The following is a 20,964-nucleotide window of genomic DNA, read 5'->3' on the forward strand; positions in this document are numbered from 1 at the left end:
GTAAAGATCGGAGGGAGGTAAGGGAACTAGCCATGTAAATGAGGGGCGGACATTCTTAGCAGATAGAACAGTGAGTGTGAAGGCTCTGAGGTGGGAACCTGTGTCTGCCCAGTCTGAGGAACAGCAAGATAGCTGGCACAGGTGCGGCAGAGTGCTGAGGTAATGTGGGCCCTTACAGGCCACTGTAAAGCCTCTGACTCTTGCTCTGCATGAAGAGAAGTCCCTGGAGGGCTGTGCTCAGGAGTGAAATGATCTGATTTTCGTTTGAGCAGTTTCACTCTGACTGCTGTGCTAAGAGATGGGAAGTAGGACAGGAGTGGAAGCAGGGTCACCAGCAGCCCGGTTCCACATGGCGACGCTGTGCAAATTAAGACAAAATTCCATTAACAGCAATTATTTGGAACAGCCAATTATGAGCAGAGAATTTTTAAATCACTTTAATATTTAATAAGACATAAAATCAATAAAAATCATAGGAAAGAGACTGTAGAGTACAAATGTTAAAAAGCTTATAAATATTCATATATATTTTTCCCAATCAGAACAGGTCAGAGAGGTTGGGGGAGAGGAGGCTGAAGAAACTGGGGGAAGAGAATACATAAAAACCTGGGTTTTTTCCATTCATTCCAAATTATGTGATTCTTGTGAAAATTCTTTTCTTATGCTGCCATGAAATGAAGAGTAGAAAATGTATAACATTGTGCAACTTAAAAAGTTTGAGACTAAAGAGACTGGGACATGCAATTATTTTGAATATACCAAAAGGTTGAAATGATACAAATTTATTAAAATTAACTTTAAAAAATTAAACAACCACACAAATAAAAGTTGCTTAGGAGTTATTCCATTCAACTTTGTGGTTTCACAAACGGGTATGTGTGAGGGATGGAGAAAACTTAGAGTTGTAACTGCACCTACACCCCCCGCTGCACCAGTCCATTCCCACAGAGGAGGCTGCGAGCAGGTCAGCTCCCAAGGCTGTGCTGACTCCATTTCTAGAGGATCAATTCTTTTTTTTTTTTGAGACAGAGTCTCGCCCTGTCACCCAGGCTGGTGTACGATCTCGGCTCACTGCAGCCTCCGCCTCCTGGGTTCAAGCAATTCTCCTGCCGCAGCCTCCCAAGTAGTTGGGACTACAGGTACCCGCCACCATACCTGGCTAATTTTTGTGTTTTAGTAGAGATGGGGTTTTGCCATGTTGGCCAGGCTGGTCTTGAACTCCTGACCTCAGGTGATCCGCCCACTTCGGTTTCCCAAAGTGCTGGGATTACAGGCGTGAGCCACTGTGCCCGGCCAAGAATATTTATTGTTAAGTATCGCTTTCTTATTTGAAAATGTGAATTCAAGATAACTTTTGAGAAGAATTTCTTTTTTGTTTCTGTTTTTTTTTTTTTTGTAGAAGAATGTTTTAAAGGCAGATTCTAAAGCTATTATTTTACCTTTTCGCAAAATAACTATAAACAGTGTTGTGGGCACATTAAAGACCAAAATGTTTCCACTTACCGTAGAGTCCATCTGATTATATCTGGCAATATCTTTGTGCAGTGTCCGTAACATAATCATAGCTACCATTCCAGATAAGAAGAGGACAATGACCAGGGAATTCATAATGCTGTAGAAATAAGCACATTATGAGTAATCTGTAGCTTAATCTTAGGAACAGTAAAACTCTTTTAAAAACTGTTTACTGAGTAACATTAAAGTAGTCTTAATCAAAATCAAAATGAAAGCTACCTAAAATCCAACAAATTCAATAAACTGTGTTCTTTCATGTTTCCCTCTAGTAGATAAATAACATTATATACTTATCATAATACCATTTCATAGTCTGTTTTGAACTAGAATTTTTTGGTACATAGTCAATATTATGAAATAACTCCTGTGCCCAAATCACTGCCACAACAAAGGGCTGGCTTGTGCCCTTAAGAAATTTACTGAAGAACAACTTTACTCAGTAAATTAGTGAGTGTCAAAAAGATCAGACAGCAATAGGAAAAGGAGGGTTATGGCAACATGAACAGCTTTCTAGATAAGTTTTGAATCATGTCTGAAGGGGATAATCACAAAGTCATAGCAACAGCAGCAGCTTCTGCTTCTGAACACTCTTCATGTGCCAGGCAATGTCCTCAAACGCTCTGTCCCATTATGTCCTTTAATCCTCACAACAATCCCATGAGGTGGGTATTTCTAGATAAAGAAACAGACGCTGAGAAATTAAGGGACCTGCCGTGACTCACAATCAGTGGCTGAGAGCCAGGATTTGAACCCAAGGCCAGACTTTTGAATAAAGTAGAGGATTTGAGAGTAAATGAGATGTTCAAAGGGACAGAGGGTAGAAAAGTAGAAAGCAAAAGCAGGCCAACTCTGTACTCTTACCTAAACCACTGAATGTGGGTATGAGGCATAGACTCCAGAATATAGTCCCATCTAGATGCCCATCTGATCTTATCATCTTCCTAGAGGAGATTAAAAAATCTCTTTAAGTAAACATCTGCTGACAACACATTAAGAACAGAAAAAACCCCATTCAAAGCTTGCCCTTCCATTGAGTCAACAACTACAATTTCTAAATTATCATAACTTTGGTTAGTCCTGAGATTCAGAGGGTTTCAGATTTACTAAAGTCTAGGGGAAATGAGAGTAAGATTATGCAGCCAAAAAAAAAAAAAAAAAAGAATTCCTAGTAATACCCACTAAAAGTATTGCTTTAAATTATAACTAGATGTTTAGATGCCTACATTTAGAGCTATATGTATTTTTTCTAAGAAAATAATGGAATGGAATGGAATAATTATTCTCCTCTTTATGCCAGGGGAAGCTAATCAGACCAGCCATCCCAGGCACACTGAGCTCTTAATATCCAGAAATATATACTGTTTTTACTGCGCCAGGTGTGCAAAATGAAACATTATACGGGGATATTAAACATCACAACTATATTGGATTGCCAAAAGTTTTTAAAAATAGAGGTGGAATACTGCCTAAGTAAACCTGCATTTTAAGAAACTTTGTTAATAAAAATACTCCCTTCAATTTTCTAAGACAATTTCTCAATTGGAAATTCTTCATTTAAAGTTCATACTTAAATCCTGATTTTAAAAATGGTGAAAAAATAGAAGTAGAATACTAAGATTCTCATAAAAATGAATTTGCATTTTAAGAAACTTCGTTAATGGAAACACTCCCTTCAATTTTCTAAGACGATCTACCAATCGGAAGCTCTCCATTTAAAGTTCATATTTAAATCCTTTAAAGTATGGTGCTGATTTCCCAAATGGTTTCTGAATATATCTCTGGCGTTTCCATCCCATCCTCCATGCCTATTTTTGACTTCTGTCTTATATGTATCTCTTATGCTTAACACTAAATCAGGCTCAAGTCTCCAACTTCCTCTATATTCTCATTTAAACTAAGACTTACTTTCAAGAGTGATTATGTTGGTTGGTACACTGACAAACTATCCTAAAAATCAGCTCATTCATAGCTTCTTTATTTGACAAGCATAAACAGTAACATTTTAATTAGTTTAAGTAGTACAAATTTAAAATCAGTTTCAGAATTATACTAAAGATAACAACAGACTTACCTTGAAGCTAACAGAGTAAGTATAGGCAATTTTTATCTCCCCAGAAGCCTTGTTACTTATGTCCATGGGGGGCCCTGAGCAGTCTGGTTTATCTTCATGGGTATGTTTGAAGCTGTGGGAAGAAACATTTTGGCAAGATGCTGATAAAGTACAATTTTTTTTAAATGAGGTAAAGAAAGGTTAGAGATTTTGTACGTATTTTAAAATGCTGCTGACAAAGGTGAAATTGCTCATGTCATATTTAATAGCATAAATATCTACTTCATATAAATATGTGTACAAAATTATAAACATACTTTTGGAGAGCATTTAAATAATTTTTTTTTTTTTGGGGGGGGGGACAGGGTCTTGCTCTCTTACCCAGGCCTGAGTGCGGTGGTGCCATCACAGTGCAATGCAGCCTCAAACTCCTGGGCTCAAGTGATCCTCCCACCTCAGTCTCCCAAGTAGATGGGACTACAGGTGTGTGCCACCACGCCCCATGCCCAGCTACTTTTTCATTTTTTGTAGAGACAAGGTCTTGCTATGTTGTCCAGGCTGGTCTTGAACTCCTGGGCTCAAGCAATCCTCCTGCCTTAGCCTCTCAAAGTGCTGGGATTACAGCATGAGCCACCATGCCTGGCCTTTTTTTTTTTTTTTTTTTTTTTTGAGACAAGGTCTTGCTCTGTTACCCAGGCTGGTGTGCAGTGGTGTGATCTCGGCTCATTGCAGCTTTAAACTCCTGGGTTCAAGTGATCCTCCTACTTCAGCCTCCTACAGGCATGGGCCACAGTGCCCAGCTAATTTTTTAATTTTCTGTAGAGACAGGGTCTCACTATGTTGCCCAGGCTGGTCTTGAACTCCTGGGCTCAAGTGATCCTCCCACTTCAGCCTCCTACATGCACGGGCCACCATGCCCAGCTAATTTATTTTCGGTAGAGACAGGGTCTCACTGTGTTGCCTAGCCTGTTCTTAAACTCCTGACCTCAAGTGATCCTCCTGCTTTGGCTTCCCCAAAGTGTTGAGATTACAGGTGTGAGCCACTGTGCCTGGCTAAATAATCTTATTAAGAAAATATATACTGATGGAGTTTAACTGCCATCTTATTATGACATGTATTTCTTTACCACCAGTGCATGAGAAAAAGGCTAATTCAATGGCAGAAAAAGTAATGAAAAAAATGAAATACTTAAAAGAAAGATCTCATAAATAACTGATACGTACGTTTCTGATAAAAAATAACAAACCAGTTGAAGAGCTGTCTTTCAATGGCTAGTATTTCATACTGGCATCTAACACTGCATAGGGGCTTGAGAAATCACAGTACGTGTCCACTCATTCGGGCCTCTGACCAGAGGAAAGCTGCAGGTATCTGAGGCAGTGTTCTTTCCACTATGAAGGGGAACACTATCCCAACCACTCAACTTCTCCTTCCCCACTGACACATGGAAAAGCTGTCAAAACCTCCTGACCGAAAACAAAACACAAAGGCACCTTGGCTTGACCGCTTGTCATGACAGGAAAAGAACTACTGGTACGGTTTCTCTGGACAACCCATAACTCAGTAACAAATCATGCCAAATCAATCCTGAAATGCCAGAATATTTAGGAGTAATTGGGCCCCAAATACTTATACTTTGGGTCTAAATTTCACTTATACTTGTTTACTTTTTACCATTAATATAATTACCTTTTGGGTTCAAGTTTAGCAGCCACTAATCTTGCTCCCATGGACCCAGTTTCAACAACATGATAGTATATTTTGATGTCAACATGGTTGAAGATGTAAAATGTATCTCTTTCATGGAATTCTGACTGCGAAACAGAACTTAAAAGTTAAAGGTAGAAAACTACATAAGAGTCAAAACATAAAACTTTAAAATGGGCTACAACAAGAAAATTTAAGTTTGAATGGAATTTTAATCCTTTCATATTAATATGTTTCAATTTTATACTTAAACTCTTTTTAAGCCAAAAATTAATTGGGGAAGGTATCTGCTTCTTACAGTTTTTTTTTTTTTTGAGGCGGAGTCTCGCTCTGTCGCCCGCGCTGGAGTGCAGTGGCCGGATCTCAGCTCACTGCAAGCTCCGCCTCCCGGGTTTACGCCATTCTCCTGCCTCAGCCTCCCGAGTAGCTGGGACTACAGGCGCCCGCCACCTCGCCCGGCTAGTTTTTGTATTTTTAGTAGAGACGGGGTTTCACCGTGTTAGCCAGGATGGTCTCGATCTCCTGACCTCGTGATCCGCCCGTCTCGGCCTCCCAAAGTGCTGGGATTACAGGCTTGAGCCACCGCGCCCGGCCCTTACAGTTTTTTTAACAGAAAATTTAGTAAGTACCAATTCAAAAGAACACTAATCTAGTATTTTCTAGCCTTTCATTTAAAATGAAACAAAATAAAATTTAAAATATTACGAGCACACTAAAGCTTATACATTTAAACACTTTTCCTGCCTGGAAGCTTGTAAGTTTGGACTAAACTCATAACCTAAATTCACTCAAGTATCTCTGGTCTTTTGTGAGTGCACAACACAAAAGCACTAACTGATATAATCAGTTTCATGATTAAGCTCATGCTAACTTCCACTGGATCTGATCCATTAAGAGATTTAAATCAGGTTGATCTGATTACACAAAATTTATTTTAACATATATCCCCACATAGTTCTAATTACCTTCTATAGTAATGTCTCTATTTGATTAATCTATTTTTAAATATAAAAGAATGACCTCAAAGACAAATAGGTCTTAAAAAGGGTATAATATCTGACTTCAGCAATACAAATCTAGTTAACTTATAATCAAGTCTTTTTTGACACTCTACTATGTACATTTTTTAATATATAAGATTTATGAGAGTTAGAACAAAGTTCTAGACCTTACCATAGCACTTAACATACAACAGACACTCTCAGTAAACGCTGAACTGAATCTGAATTATTCCAATTCTAAGGCTCAACTTACACATTATTAATCTGCTGTAAGTTTAAGATTGAAGTAGTTGTACTTCAGAACATCTGAACTGTACTCATTAAACGAATATAACAATTTTTGTCCAGGTAAAGACTGAATTCTGTCAAAAGCCATGTTCTAAAAAAGCAGCAGAGTTTATCACGAACTTACATTAATAACACAGGCATCTTTTGCATGGCCTTTATCTGTAATGTAACAGCCGATAGGAAATCCAGGATTACAGAACCTCTGACCATCTTCAACATCGTAACACCATGTTACAGGCATATTATCCACAATCCTACACACGGAAAGAAGAGTTAAGTTAGAAAAGAACCCACCAAACATGAGACTAAGAATTACTGCCCAAATCAGTGTCATCACTTCGTAAAATTTAAATGTGTAAATGCCTTAAGATTCCAAAAACCACACAGAATGTTAATGAAATGCGCTATTTCATAAGCAATAACAATATGCCACTATCTGATACACTGCAGTGATGGAAAAAACTACAGGCTGGTCCGAGTGCAGTGGTGTTTACAACTAACTGATCACAACCAGGTATAGATTTCTTTGCTCCTTCTCTACTCACACTGCTTCATCTGACTAGCCGGGGAAAAAAACAAAACAAAAAAAAAAAAGCAAAAAAAAACCCAACCTTTATAGCTTTTTTGAAAGGATAATGGTACATAGGAAAGAGTTTTATAAACTAATTTATTGTAATTGCTAATTCAACAGTACTATTTAGACACTTCACTGTAATTTACCTTTAGCAGAACACTCACAGCTCTAAATAGGTACACAAAGCAATATACCTAGTTCCTCAGGAACAGCTTATTAAACAGTAGAGAAGGAAATGTCTCTTATTACTCAGGTAATTCAATAAAAAAGGAATACAATTGCAAGATACAGGGAAATATGAAACTAAAGGGCCAGGAAGAAAAGTGAAAGTTATACAAAAAAATTCTGTGAAAACTATAAATCCAAGTTATTTCTAAAAGAAATACTGCTACAAAGCTAGTGAACCCAATCTTTCAAGTTCTATAATGAAAAAGGACTTAAATGATAAAAGCAGAAAATAAAGTTCTGTAGCACCGTATAACTACATTATAGTCCGAGCATGTGGCCCCCTGTGCCCAGAGGATACTGCGGGATACAAATAAAAAAACTACTCAAAATATAGCAGCTATATTACAGTCATAAGACGACACTCCAGGGCATGTTTTATTTGTTAATTAATGTGTGCCTTAGGAAGTAAAATTATGATTCTATATTCACCCAAGGTGTACCTTAATGACCTAATAAAACATGTCTCGTCACCTTTAAATGCAATTTAGTAGTACCCAGTTTACAAAATTTTAGAATCACCTATGCTATTAAACTGCTTATTATAATAATCAGCAGGCTAGTAGTTCCAATGAAAAGACTATAAAATATTAGAAGTATAAATGCATCGTTATATAAAATAAATAATTCAGATTTTCTGGAAGCTTAAAGAATTGGTTAATTGCTTTAATTTTTTAGATAGAGATGAAGTTCAATTAATGAATATATACTAGCAATATATAGTATCTTCATGCTACCATATTGGAGGGAATGTACTACATAAAAATTATAGTGCTAGCTACAAAATGAGAAATTAAGGGGCAATTTAGGTTTTATAAAAGCTAACATCCTAAATGTATCATTTATATAATAACTTGACATAATAGCTTTTTCTGGTAATAGGAAGCATTAAAAAAAAATCCCTTTGAAATAAATTTAAGAAAACTTAAAGAATATCTTTTTTTTTCCCCCAAGACAGGGTCTTGCTCTGTCACCCAGGCTGGAGTGCAGGAGCATGATCATGGCTCTCTGCAGCCTCAACCTCCCAGGCTCAAGTGATCCTCCCATCTCTGCCTCCCGAGTACAAGTGCATGTACTGGGACTACAAGTGCATGCCATCATACCTGGCTAATTTTTAAAATTTTTTTGTAGAGCTGGGGTTTCACTATGTTGCCAGGGTTGGTCTCGAACTCCTGGGCTCAAGTGGTCCTCCTACCCTGGTCTCCCAAAGTGCTGGGATTACAGGTGTGAGCCACCATGTCCAGCCAAAGAATATGATTTTCAATTACTGTCTTCTTAAGTGAATGAGTAGTATTTATTTAAATTTATAATATCAAAAAAATTAAAACTCTTATTTCCTATCTGACAGACTGAATAATGGGAAGAAGACTCGCAAGGATAAAGGCTGAATGACTCCCAACTTTTTATCATGAAGAACTCCTTTCCTTTACTTCCAAGTCTGCCCTCCAAGGACCCCATCTGAAACAGTTCTACCAATCAAACTTCATTTAGTAATAACTTGCTTTTCCAATAAATTAATTCCAAAAGTTTCTAATCAGAATAACCCATATTGTCACAATGCACTCAGAAAATTACAGCCCAAAGCAAATAAACTTGGCATTTAACAAGTTGGCATTTCTTTTTTTTTTTTTTTTGCAGTTGCAAGATTTAATAGAGTGAAGACAGAGCTCCCATACAAAGGGAGGGGACCCAAAGAGGGTAGCCGGTGCCGGCTCAAATGCCTGGGTTTATATCCCCATCACTGTCCCTCTCGCTGTGCTCTCAGGCGACAGATGATTGGCTATTTCTTTACCTCCTGTTTTTGCCTAATTAGCATTTTAGTGAGCTCTCTTTACTACCTGATTGGTCGGGTGTGAGCTAAGTTGCAAGTCCCGTGTTTAAAGGTGGATGCAGTCACCTTCCCAGCTAGGCTTAGGGATTCTTAGTTGGCCTAGGAAATCCAGCTAGTCTGTCTCTCAGTCCCCCACTTAACAGGAAAACCCAAGTGCTGTTGGGGAGGTTGGCCGACGACCGCTCTAACTGCTTCCTGCTGAATTGGGGCGTAGTAGTGGTTGTGCAGTTGAGATTTCCTCAGGAGGGGTGCCTTCGATGTCATTAACATCGGAGCATGGGCTAGCAGGCTGGTCCAGGGGTCCGTGGTAGATCTTAGTCATGGACTGCATCTGGGGCTACCTTTGAAGCACCATTTGTAGTTTTACCACTTCGATTCTGGAAGAGACAAACTTAACAAGGAGGTTAAAGATACAGGGATTGAAACGTATGGCCTGCAGTGCAGGGGATTATTTCTTTGGCACAATTCACAGGCCCTGACTATCTGCTTGACAGTTTTGAAAAGCCCTCGTCCAGTAAAGAATAATTTGATCATCTGATGGGTGCTATAAATGCCTAAGTGAAAGGTTTGGTGAAGGGTTTTAAGTAATTTCCTTCGTTTAGCTGCAGGCAAAAGTATTTTTCCTTCTTCGGTGGCTAGCCATCCTGAGGGGAGGGAACCATGTCCTCATGAGGTTCCCCATTCTGTTTCTTCTGCTGAGTACAGGGACTTGGCTTCTCGGAGGGGATGACCCCACACTAGGGGTCTTTCTATAAGCATTTCTAATGGAGGGTCCCATCTTGTGGCTCTTTCTGCTTCAATATCTGCTTGGCGGTTCCCTTCTATTTCCCTTTCCTTTCCTTTCTGATGACCCCGGCAGTGAAAGACTGCTATCTCTTTAGGTTTCTGTGCCACCAATAATAATCTCCTAATGGCTTCCTCATGTTTGATAGGTGTTCCCTCGGAAGTTAGAAATTCCCTTTCTTTCCATATTGCTGCATGGACATGGAGGGCAGGGCAAGCATACTTAGAGTCTGTATATATATTTACCCGTTTTCCTTCTCCTAATTCTACTACCCGAGTGAGGGCTATTAGTTCTGCCAGCTGAGCGTTAGTTCCTGGAGTGAGGGGATTACTTTCAAGTATTCCATGATCACTGACCACTGCCTATCCCCCTTTTTGAAGTCCTTTTTCTACAAAGGAACTTCCATTAATATACAAGTTGAGGTTGGGATCAGTCAAGGGAACCTCTGGAAGGTTCCCTCGAGTGGCATAGGTTTGAGCAATTATTTGTTGACAGTTATGTTCTATCTTTTCTTCATTGTCTGGAAGAAATGTGGCTGGGTTAAGAGTTGCCTAAGTGCAGTCACAGCACTGGCCCTTCAAGTAATGGAGCCTGATATTTAAGTAAATGGTTGTCTGACACCACAAGTCTCCTGTAGCAGTAAGAATGCTGTTCACATCATGAGCTGTCCACACAGTAAGATCTCTTCCTTGTATTACTTTAACTGCTTCACCGCTACTGCCGCCACTACCCGTAAACAATGAGGCCAACCTTTTGCCACTACATCAATTTCCTTACTTGGGTAGGCCACGGGTTGCAAGCTCATCCCTCAGATCTGTGTAAGGACTCCTAGAGCTATTCCTGTTTTTTTCTGTGGCATATAAAGAAAAGTCTTGCCCCGCTGGCAAGTTTAACACTGGGGCTTGGGTTAGGGCCTTCTTTAGGGCCTGGAAAGCCGCTTCTGCTTCAGGTGTCCATCTTACTAAATGGGTATTGGCTTTCTGAATTTCCTTAACTAGTGTATATAATGGCCTGGCTATTTTGCCATACCTGGGAATCCATATTTGGCAGAAGCCTGTTATGCCAAGGAGCCCTCTTAGTTCCTTTAGGGTTTTGGGATTAGGATAAGCCAGTATGGGCTGGATACATTCCTCACGGAGGGCCCTGGTGCCTTTGGATAATTTTAGCCCTAAGTATTTAACCTGCTGTGACCAGAGCTGAGCCTCTGGTTTGGAAACCTTGTAGCCACAAGTGGCGAGGACATTTAAGAGCGCTTGGGTGGCTTGATGGCACAAAGTTTCTGAACGGGTGGCTAAAAGTAAATCAGCCACATACCAAAGGACAAGAGTGTCCAGGTGTGAGAACTGGCTCAAGTCTTGGGCTAATGCCTGGCCAAATAGATGGGGGCTATCCCTGAACCTTTGGGGTAAGACAGTCCAGGTGAGTTGAGATGTTGGGTTCAAAGGATTTTCAAAGGCAAACAAGAATTGAGAGGCAGGATGTACAGGGATGCAGAAAAAGGCATTCTTAAGGTCCACGACTGTAAGCCACTCTGCTTCCTCTGGTATTCACGAAAGCAGAGTATAAGGGTTAGGTACAGCTGGGTATAGAGGGACCAGGGCCTCATTGATAATCCTGAGATCTTGCACTAACCTCCACTGTCTGTTGGGTTTCTGTACTCCTAAAATTGGAGTATTGCAGGGGTTATTGAATGGTTTTACTAGGCCTTGGGCTTTTAGGTCCTTAACAATTTTTTTTGGAGTACTTGTTGGGCCTCAGGTATAAGGGAGTACTGCCTTTGGTAGGGAAAGGAGGTGGAATCCTTTAGTTTAATTTGAACAGGACGGGCATTCTTTGCTGGTCCATATTGTCCTTCTGTTGCCCAGACTTCAGAATCAATTCCTTCCTCAAGCAGGGGACAACAAACGGGTGTTCCTTCTCCTATGTTCAGGGGTATAATGGCCCCTGCTTTTGCTAGAATGTCTCTCCCTAAGAAGGGAGTGAGGCTTTCAGGCATAATTAGAAAAGCATGTGAAAAGAGTTAAAGTTCCCCAGTCACAACTCAGTGGCTGGGAGAAGCATCTAGTGACTGGCTGTCCTAAGATCCCTCAGATAGTGACAGATCTGGAGGACAGCTGTCCAGGACAGGAGAGTAAGACTAAAAAGGCCGCGCCAGTGTCCAGGAGACAGTTAACCTCCTGGCCCTCAATGGTCAAGCATACCCGGGGCTCTGTGAGGGTGATGGCATGGGCTGGCGCTTGCCCTGGGCACCTTCAGTCCTGCTGGTCAGCAGCTTCTGACTCAGAGGATGTTCGTCCCCTGGGGCAGTGGGCCTTGCAGTGATTTCCTTGACATAAGGGGCATGGATGAGGTGGCAGCTTATTTCTATTTGAACAATGTTTTTTAAAGTGTCCTTGTAGACCTCACTGCTATTAGGCATTCGATTTGCCCAGCGTTTCCCTATTCCAGAGCCTCCAAAGTCTGCTTGCCTGAGGGCCATGGCTAAAGTGGTGGCCTCTTTCTTATCTCCTTTGTCCCGTTCCGTCTGCTCCTCCTGATCTCTATTATAAAAAACCGAGGTTGCCAAGTTCAGTAGGGTTTCTAAGTTTTGCTCTGGGCCTAAGGTGGACTTGAAGTTTTTTTTCTAATGTCTGCAGCTGACTGAGTGATAAACTTATCCTTTAAGATTAGTTGACCTACAACAGAGTCAGGTGACAGAGAGGTATGCTTTCTCAAAGCCTCCCTTAATCTCTCCAGAAAGGCGGTAGAATTTTCTTCCTTTCCCTGTTTTATAGTGGATATCACTGAATAATTTATAGGCTTCTTCGCAGTTTTCCTTAGTCCTTCCAGCACACAAGTTAGCAAATGTCTGCGGCACCAATCTCCATGTTCTGATTCTGTGTCCCATTGAGGGTCTATACTGGGAACTGCCTGCTGGCCTGTGGGGAATTTATTCTCTTTCCTCTGTTGTCATCCTACCTCTGAGATACCAGAGCTCGCCAAACTCTCAGGCTGCAGTTATGGCAGCAGTTCTCTCATTTAGGGTTAATGTCTGATTTAGCAGTAACATAGTATCTCTCCAAGTCAGACCAAAGGATTGTCCTAACTCTTGTAAAACATCAATATAGCCATCAGAGTTATCTGAGAATTTACCTAGGTCTATTTTAATTTGCTTTAAATCTGAGAGAGAAAAAGGTGTATGCACTCTGGCTGGGCCGAATTCTCCTCCTCCCACTGCTTGGAGGGGGCATCATCGGGGAATATTTGCACTCTCTGGTTCATTGTCTATATCTCCTTTTGGATTGTTTGGGTTGAAGGGGGGGTCCTTATTAGTTGGGGAAGGAGTTGGGCAGGGCGCCGGGGTAGGGAGGTAGAGTCTGAGGGCTTCCTGTCGGGCATAAATCACACTTTTTACAAAATTGCGAGTTGTCTCTTAGTGAAAAGAAACTTTGTACATATGGCACTTCACTCCATTTGCCTTCTTTTCTACAAAAGAGGTCTAGCTGTAAGATGGTGTTATAATTTATACTTCCCTCGGGAGGCCAGGTTTCTCCCCCTTGAAGAGGAGATCGTGGCCAGGAGGTATTGCAGAAGAACATGTCATTTCTTTCTTAGCGTCTGAGGGTCAAATTGGTCCCAATTATCCAGAATACATCTTAGGGGCATTTTTGTCTTGGGGAGAAGGTTTCCCATCGCTTTGGAGGTCCCTTCATGATCGCCAAATGTTAGCAGAGGGTCCTCGCTCCCAGAGCTCCCAAGATGGTGGCAAACCTCATGTTCTCTGACCTGGGGTTCTTGGCCTCACAGATTCCAAGGAATGGATATCTATTCTGAATGTTATAGCTCTATTAGAAGCCGGGGGTCACAGATGAGAACCGTGGAACCCAGTGACTAGTGTTCAGCTCCATTAGGACGAACCCGGGCACTTAGCCGTGCAGGAACAATGGTAAGCCTTTAGCCCGATCGGGAGCTGCAATGGGCGCCTTGCTGAATCAGGAGCACAGCAGACACCCTGCCGGATCCGGAGGGATGGAAGTCAGCGGCAGGTCTGCAACGGCGGCAAACAGCAGTGGTGGACGGTGAGCAAAAGCTCAGCTTGAGCCGTAACAAACAGGGACCAGAAGAGAGTGCAGTTGCAAGATTTAAGAGTGAAAACAGAGCTCCCATACAAAGGGAGGGGACCCAAAGAAGGCAGTCCACGAGTTGGCATTTCTATGTAGTTTTAACATGAGTACATTAATACTATTCAATAGGATTCTGAATTTCTGAAAACAGCACATCACTCTCCTTTGCTAACTTGGTGGGATCTGGGACTGGAACTCACTAAAGTGTTTTCAAGACCCCTTTATAATTCAATAAGCCATAGTTCAGTGGTTCGCTGATACTAAAAAATGGTAAGTACTCTGAACTAGTTAATTATACTTTTATAAATAAAATGTCATCAAGATTTGGAAACTCAGGCAAGAAGTATAACCACAAACCACAAAGAGCACAGCTGAAGAAAGTTTTAAGTGGCTGGTGCTGGTATCAAAGCAATAGTTTCAGGAATCATGAAGTAGCTTAGCAGCTACTGACAGAGTAAGCCAAAAAGATCTTTAAAATATGTTCTAAAGCCCCAAGTAAGAATTAAAAAGCATGGCCAGGAGTGGTGGCTCGTGCCTGTAATCCCAGCACTTTGGGAGGCCACAGTGGGTAGATCAAGAGGTCAGGAGTTCGAGAGCAGCCTGGCCAACATAGTAAAACCCCATCTCTACTAAAAATACAAAACTTAGCCAGGCGTGGTGGCAGACGCCTGTAGTCCTAGCTACTCAGGACGCTGAGACAGGAGAATCACTTGAACCCAGGAGGCTGAGGTTGCAGTGAGCCAAGATTGTGCCACTGCACTCCAGCCTGGGCAACAGAGCGAGATTCTGTCTCAACAACAACAAAAAAAATTAAAAAAATTAAAAGTATTCTTCAACTTATATAAGAAACTATTAACTGTTCTTTATAGTGAGAATAATAAACTAGAGCACGGTTCCAATGTCATGAGGGAGAAATTATGATTGATTCATGCAGTGAATTGCAAAATTATGAAAAAAGACGGAGGAGGTTATAGATTTACAAGGTTACCTGACCTCAAAAAAGTCCATAATATTTTCTTAAATGAGCAAGTTGCAGAATAATGTGTACAATAATATTTTAGTTGCATTATTGTAAAAAGGACACACCCGTTTCTATACCTCCACATGCATAGGAAATTAGAAACACACATGAGAAATAATAGTGTTAGTTCTGTAGAAGAGAAATGAAAATGGGGGTGACAGAAGACTTACTTTTACTTAATATTTTCTTGCACTGCTTGTGTTTTTTCATTGGCATATATTGCTTTATGATTTAGAAAACGATTATGCTCTCCCCAACATGTCTTAGTGCAAAGTATAAAATAAAATGTGCTACATTCACAATCAAACTCCATAACAGAATACTATAAATTTCCATGGGTACATAAATTTTATGTGTCAACTCTACTGTCTATGCTTAAAATCAAGTTATACAGTAAAATCTTTCTGAAATAGGTCATGGACATAATATACTCAAATAATGGTTTCAATAAATTAATCAATGTGAATCAACATTTTCCAAATGTATACTGAACTGATTTAAGTGTTACACTTAAAATCATCAACTTTTCTGATTCAACTGCAAAATCATTATTTACCAGCACTTTCCCAAGTTAATTTTTTAAAGCAGAATAGTTTAAGTTTGCCATTGATACACTGATTACAAATCGTTCAGTAAATTTTACTAATGCTTTCTTAATTGGTACACTATTTTATCTATTCTTTTTTGTTTGTTTGTTTTTTGTTTTTTGAGACGGAGTCTCGCTCTGTCGCCCAGGCTGGAGTGCAGTGGCCGGATCTTGACTCACTGCAAGCTCCACCTCCCGGGTTCACGCCATTCTCCTGCTTCAGCCTCCCGAGCAGCTGGGACTACAGGCGCCTGCCACCTCGCCCGGCTAGTTTTTTGTATTTTTTAGTAGAGACGGGGTTTCACTGTGTTAGCCAGGTTGGTCTCGATCTCCTGACCTCGTGATCCACCCGTCTCGGCCTCCCAAAGTGCTGGGATTACAGGCTTGAGCCACCGCGCCCGGCCTATTTTATCTATTCTTGTTATTAAGCATCTTGGCATTATAATGAAATCTTTGTTAACTGCATCACAAATTAGTCAAAAATATCTCTAAGTACTTTCCTGTGAGGAGACTACTGAATAAGAACTACTTCTATTACCTTCAGCAGCAAGACTAAACAGTATTCTTTGGTTTAAGCGATTCTCCTGCCTCAGCCTCCCAAGTAGCTGGGATTACAGGCGCCTGCCACCACATCTGGCTAATTTTTGTACTTTTAGTAGAGATGGGGTTTCACCATGTTGGCCAGGCTGGTCTCGAACTCCTGGCCTCAGGTGATCTGCCCACCTCGGCCTCCCAAAGTGCTGGGATTATAGGCGTGAGCCACTGCGCTGGGCTCACTAAACAGTATTCTAAGCACAGAGGGTAGAAGAAAGAGCTAAAAAATCACCCACATAGCTTAAGAGTCATTCTTTCATTCAGTCAACAAACTGATAGCTATTGCAGTAAATGTAGGTGGATAGGGCTAACATGAGAAGATAAGAACTGAGGTTTAAATATTATTTAGAAGATTACAAAGAAAAACAACAAGGAGAATTTCAATTACTTATGAAAAAGTAAACATATCCCAAGTTGATATGCAATTGATACGCATTGATCTAGCAAATAAGCAGTATTCCTGTGGTAGTTTAGGGGGAAAAAGCTCTTCATTTACTCAAAACTAAAGAAATGGGGAGACAAAAGAAGTTTTAAAGTTCCTGTTTGCACTGAGGGTCAGATGAGAAAGAAGCGCACACAAGCATAACAGGCAGGTTTCTAACAGCACCGTGTCCTTCCTTCCAACAGAGCCCCAGTAGCCTACAGGGAACTCATTCTTATGGGGTTCAGGTAGATGTTATCCAGGTCTGGCCAGTCAGAACAAATCCTTTCCATCACAGACTAGTTCATGGCTGTGCACAGGACCCAGGGTTCTATGCGTATGGGGGTTGGGTGGGGTGGAGAAGGAGGAAAACTGAGGGGTAGGAGGGAATGTGAGGCCACAGAACCTGGTCAGGTCTCAGCTGAGATCCACGGTTCCTAACCTCACTGGCGTGAACAAACAATGTGATCTAATATACTGACAGGACAAACATCCAAAAGGAAGTGCACGAAGACAGTCCTCCTGCTTGCCACTAAAAGCATTTTACACTTTCTAGAAAAGGCAAAACATATGTAAACTATGACCCCATAAAATATAGGCATTTCCAAGCAAAATTACTCAGAAGAATAGTAATGGTTATACTTCAAATGTTGGATTTTGAAAGTCTTTAAAAATATTCTATGTTTGACTGGGTGCAGTGGCTCACACCTATAATTCCAGCACTTTGGGAGGCTGAGAGGGGTGGATCTCTTAAGGTCAGGAGTTCAAGGCCAGCTTGGCCAACATGGTAAAACTCCATCTCTACTAAAAATACAAAAATTAGCCAGGCGTGGTGGCAGGCACCTGTAATCCCAGCTACTCAGGAGGCTAAAGTGCAAGAATCACTTGACGCCGGGAGACAGAGGTTGCAGTGAGCCAAGATCACGCCACAGCACTCCAGCCTGGGGAACAGTGTGAGACTCCGTCTCAAAAAAAAAAAAAAAAAAAAATTCTATGTTTGAATATTGCATAATAAGTACATACTACTTTGGAAGGAAAAACAGGACAGTTTTAAATGCTTTTTGATTCTGATACAAACTGGCACAGAATTTGTTAATGTTATGTTATGTTTACAAAATAAAAGGCTAAGCAAAATGTAAGCGTTTTACTTGAAGTTGGTGCTATTTATCAAACCAAAGTTATGTTTTGTTTTCCTGTGATTTTTTTCATAGCCCACAAGTATAAAACAATGCTTTCACCAGAAGACTGACCCAGGCCCTTTTCCCCAAAGCATAATATGCTACTGTTCACTATTCAGGCATACTTCGTTTTATTGCCCTTCACTTTATTGTGCTTTGCAGATACGGTGTTTTTTTAGAAACTGAAGGTTTGTGGCATCCATGCATTGAGCAAATCTATCAGTGCTATTTTTTCAACGGCATGTGTTCACTTCATGTCTTTGTGTCAGCCTTTTTTTTTTTTTTTTAGCAATAATGTATTTTTAATTAAGGTACTTACAGAGTTGTTTTACACATCATGTTATTGCAGACTTTAAATAGACTATACGTAGTATAAACATAACTTTTATATGCACTGGGAAACCAAAAAACTTTATGTGACTCACTTTATTGTGATATTTGCTTTACTGCAGTGGAATGGAACTGAACCTCAGTATCCCCAAAGTATGCCTGTATGTAAATAAAAATAACTACTCTATGTACCAGATCTATGTACTAAAAGAAGTACCAGATATTACAGTAATCTAAACACGGTTAAAAGATAATTCTTTAAACGATGTCATCTTTAACCAAGAGTCACTACTTCAAACTACGACCACTAGTAACAAAAAAAGGAAATCAATTAATTTGCTATATTTTACACAATCAAGTAATTTATATAGTCAATGCAACAAAGATTTCATATGGAAAGGATAAACCCCAAAATAAAAAATATTCATGCATGCCTTACCAGTGATGCTGATAATTCAATAACATGCTTTTTTTCAAGAATTCTAACTTTTGTTTGTCTTCAGCTTTCTCTGTATGGTATGTTTTTGTACAAACAAGCTTACAGGTGTCCTCCTTATTAAACGTAAACTGTATTAAAAGGAAGTGGAAAGCAAATTCAGAAAAAATATCCAGGTTCTTCATATCAATATCACAAACAGAGTAAAAATGCTAGCCCCATTAAATTACTTAGTGGATTAATATTGGTAATAAACAAAATTTTAAATTCCTCATAGCTCAATCAGATGTAAATGTTACTCCTATTGTGTTTCTCTAAAGACTTGTCATCAAGTTTTCCTTTGATACGTTGTTTTTGGTAATATCAATTGACTTACCTTTTAAACGTAAGTAAGTTCTAGAAGAGAAAAAAAAAATCCCATGTAGAACAAAAATGGAACTTTAGTCTCTCCTAGTAATATCCCATGGTCATGTGTTAGGAATTCTGGAGTTGATGGCTTTCTAGTAACAAGCAGACAAATTTTTATGTTCAAATAATCAATAGATGTTAAGTGCCCTCCTTAAGTGTCAGGTGATAGAGATTCAGCAGTGAACAAGATGGCATGTGATAATATAAGAAAAAGTGACATTCAGATGTCTAAAATCAGGGTAAACACGATTCCAGAAGGCTGAAATTTACCAACTATACAACCAGCCGTAATTGTATCTTTTAATAAATTCAAACTTTATTACATAAAGTGGTAAAAAAAAAATGGCATGATTCACTTCTAAGCAGCCCACTCTTTGTATGTATTAACATCCCTAAAGCAGGTGCAGTGAAGCAGCTAAGTGAATGTTTAAGCACAGTCCACTGCTGCCACCTGTAAGCCAATGCTTTCATTCTGTCTGCACTGCTATTTCCAATATAGCCGTATTTGTACCACTAGTTGATATTTTAAACCTTATATGAACCTTAAAGATTCATTCCTAAAAAGTGAAAAATAGAAAAACAAAAGTATACATACTAAGGAATCAGAAGCACAGGTACCAAACTTAAAATAAGTTAAGCAGAGAGAGACAATATTACACCAAAACGGCAAATCTGACACCTCAATCCAGCGCTCACTTCGTTAGGTGAGTCAACCTGTGTGTTCAATTGTGAAGTATGAAATAGCAAGACTAAGGTGACATTTAAAGTAGTAATAGGTAACATCTGTTCAGTGTTTCCTATGTTCCATGTACTTTGTATATATCAAGCCTCATGTAATCCTCCAAACAACCCTTATCCATCTTTTACAGAGGAGAAAACTGGAGCACCAAGTCACACAACTGAGCATCCGCATAGCCAGGATCTGAGCCAAGCGAGTTGAGCTCCGGAGAAAATGCTCTTCAGCACAACACCCTACGGCCTCTCTCTGTCATGTGTTTAGCTGGGAATTTTATAATATTTTAAACCATGTTTGGTTATGGATGGAATTGTATTTTATGTTTTGTTAAGGATTTTTAAATATTCTTAGCTCCCAAGGGAAACAAATCCTCCTTAAAACACAAGCACAGCACTGTTCTGTTTCTATTTGGGAAAACGTGGGATTATAATTTTTCCTGGATTATTTCAGTGAGGATTTAAAATTCTCCTTGGAATAATTCTGAAAATCAAAGGCTCTATCATTCTAGAGTCAGACCTGGGTACAGGTCAGCTCCATCTTGTTAGGAGACCAAGGAAAGCTGCGTAACCCTGCCTCAGCTTCAGTTAACTTATGTGTAAAATGGGAGCAGGACCTGCCTTGCAGGGCTGTCAGATACAGAAATGTGTGTGCAAAACAACTAGCATGCTGACTGATGAAAACAGGTATTCACTAAATAACAGTTACTGTTACGTATCTCACCACCAGCTTTTAGCAAATAGCAGAAAAATTATATTGAAGTCCATATCTGAGGGAAATCATATAAGGCTGCACACTCCTGGCAAGACTTCTCCCCCATGCAGCCTGAGAGCATCAGGACTGATGTGGTTTGGCTTGCTGTCCCCACCCAAATCTCATCTCCAATTGGGATCTGAATTGTAACCCCCACGTGTTGGGGGAGGGACCTGTGGGAGGTGATTAGATCATGGGGGTGGTCCCCCATGCTCTTCTTGGGATAGTGAGTAAGTTCTCATAGGATCTGACGGTTTTATAAGGGTCTTTGCCTGCTTCATTCTGCACTTCTCTTTTCTGCCACCATGTGAAGAAGGACATGGTTGCTTCCCCTTCTGCCATGATTGTTTTCCTGAGGCCTCCCCAGTCATGTGGAACTATGAGTCAACTGAACCACTTTTCTTTACAAGTTACCCAGTTTGGTA

The 20,964-nt window shown here is 40.2% G+C and overlaps 1 protein-coding gene across 1 annotated transcript in view; it reads right to left on the reverse strand.

Annotated features, from left to right (window-relative positions):
* Window positions 1-20,964, reverse strand: part of TM9SF2 (transmembrane 9 superfamily member 2) — a 74,873-nt gene that overhangs the window by 25,355 nt on the left and 28,554 nt on the right. Inside the window, exons 4-9 of the mRNA XM_033177360.1 lie at window positions 18,649-18,776; window positions 6,687-6,816; window positions 5,256-5,380; window positions 3,587-3,698; window positions 2,377-2,456; window positions 1,504-1,612 (exon numbers count right to left, since the gene is read on the reverse strand). Coding sequence (XP_033033251.1) covers window positions 1,504-1,612; window positions 2,377-2,456; window positions 3,587-3,698; window positions 5,256-5,380; window positions 6,687-6,816; window positions 18,649-18,776 — 684 coding nt within the window. The remainder of the gene's footprint in view (window positions 1-1,503; window positions 1,613-2,376; window positions 2,457-3,586; window positions 3,699-5,255; window positions 5,381-6,686; window positions 6,817-18,648; window positions 18,777-20,964) is intronic.

This window comes from Trachypithecus francoisi, unplaced genomic scaffold (assembly GCF_009764315.1).
Source record: "Trachypithecus francoisi isolate TF-2019V2 unplaced genomic scaffold, Tfra_2.0 Lachesis_group18, whole genome shotgun sequence".
Taxonomy (NCBI): domain Eukaryota; kingdom Metazoa; phylum Chordata; class Mammalia; order Primates; family Cercopithecidae; genus Trachypithecus; species Trachypithecus francoisi.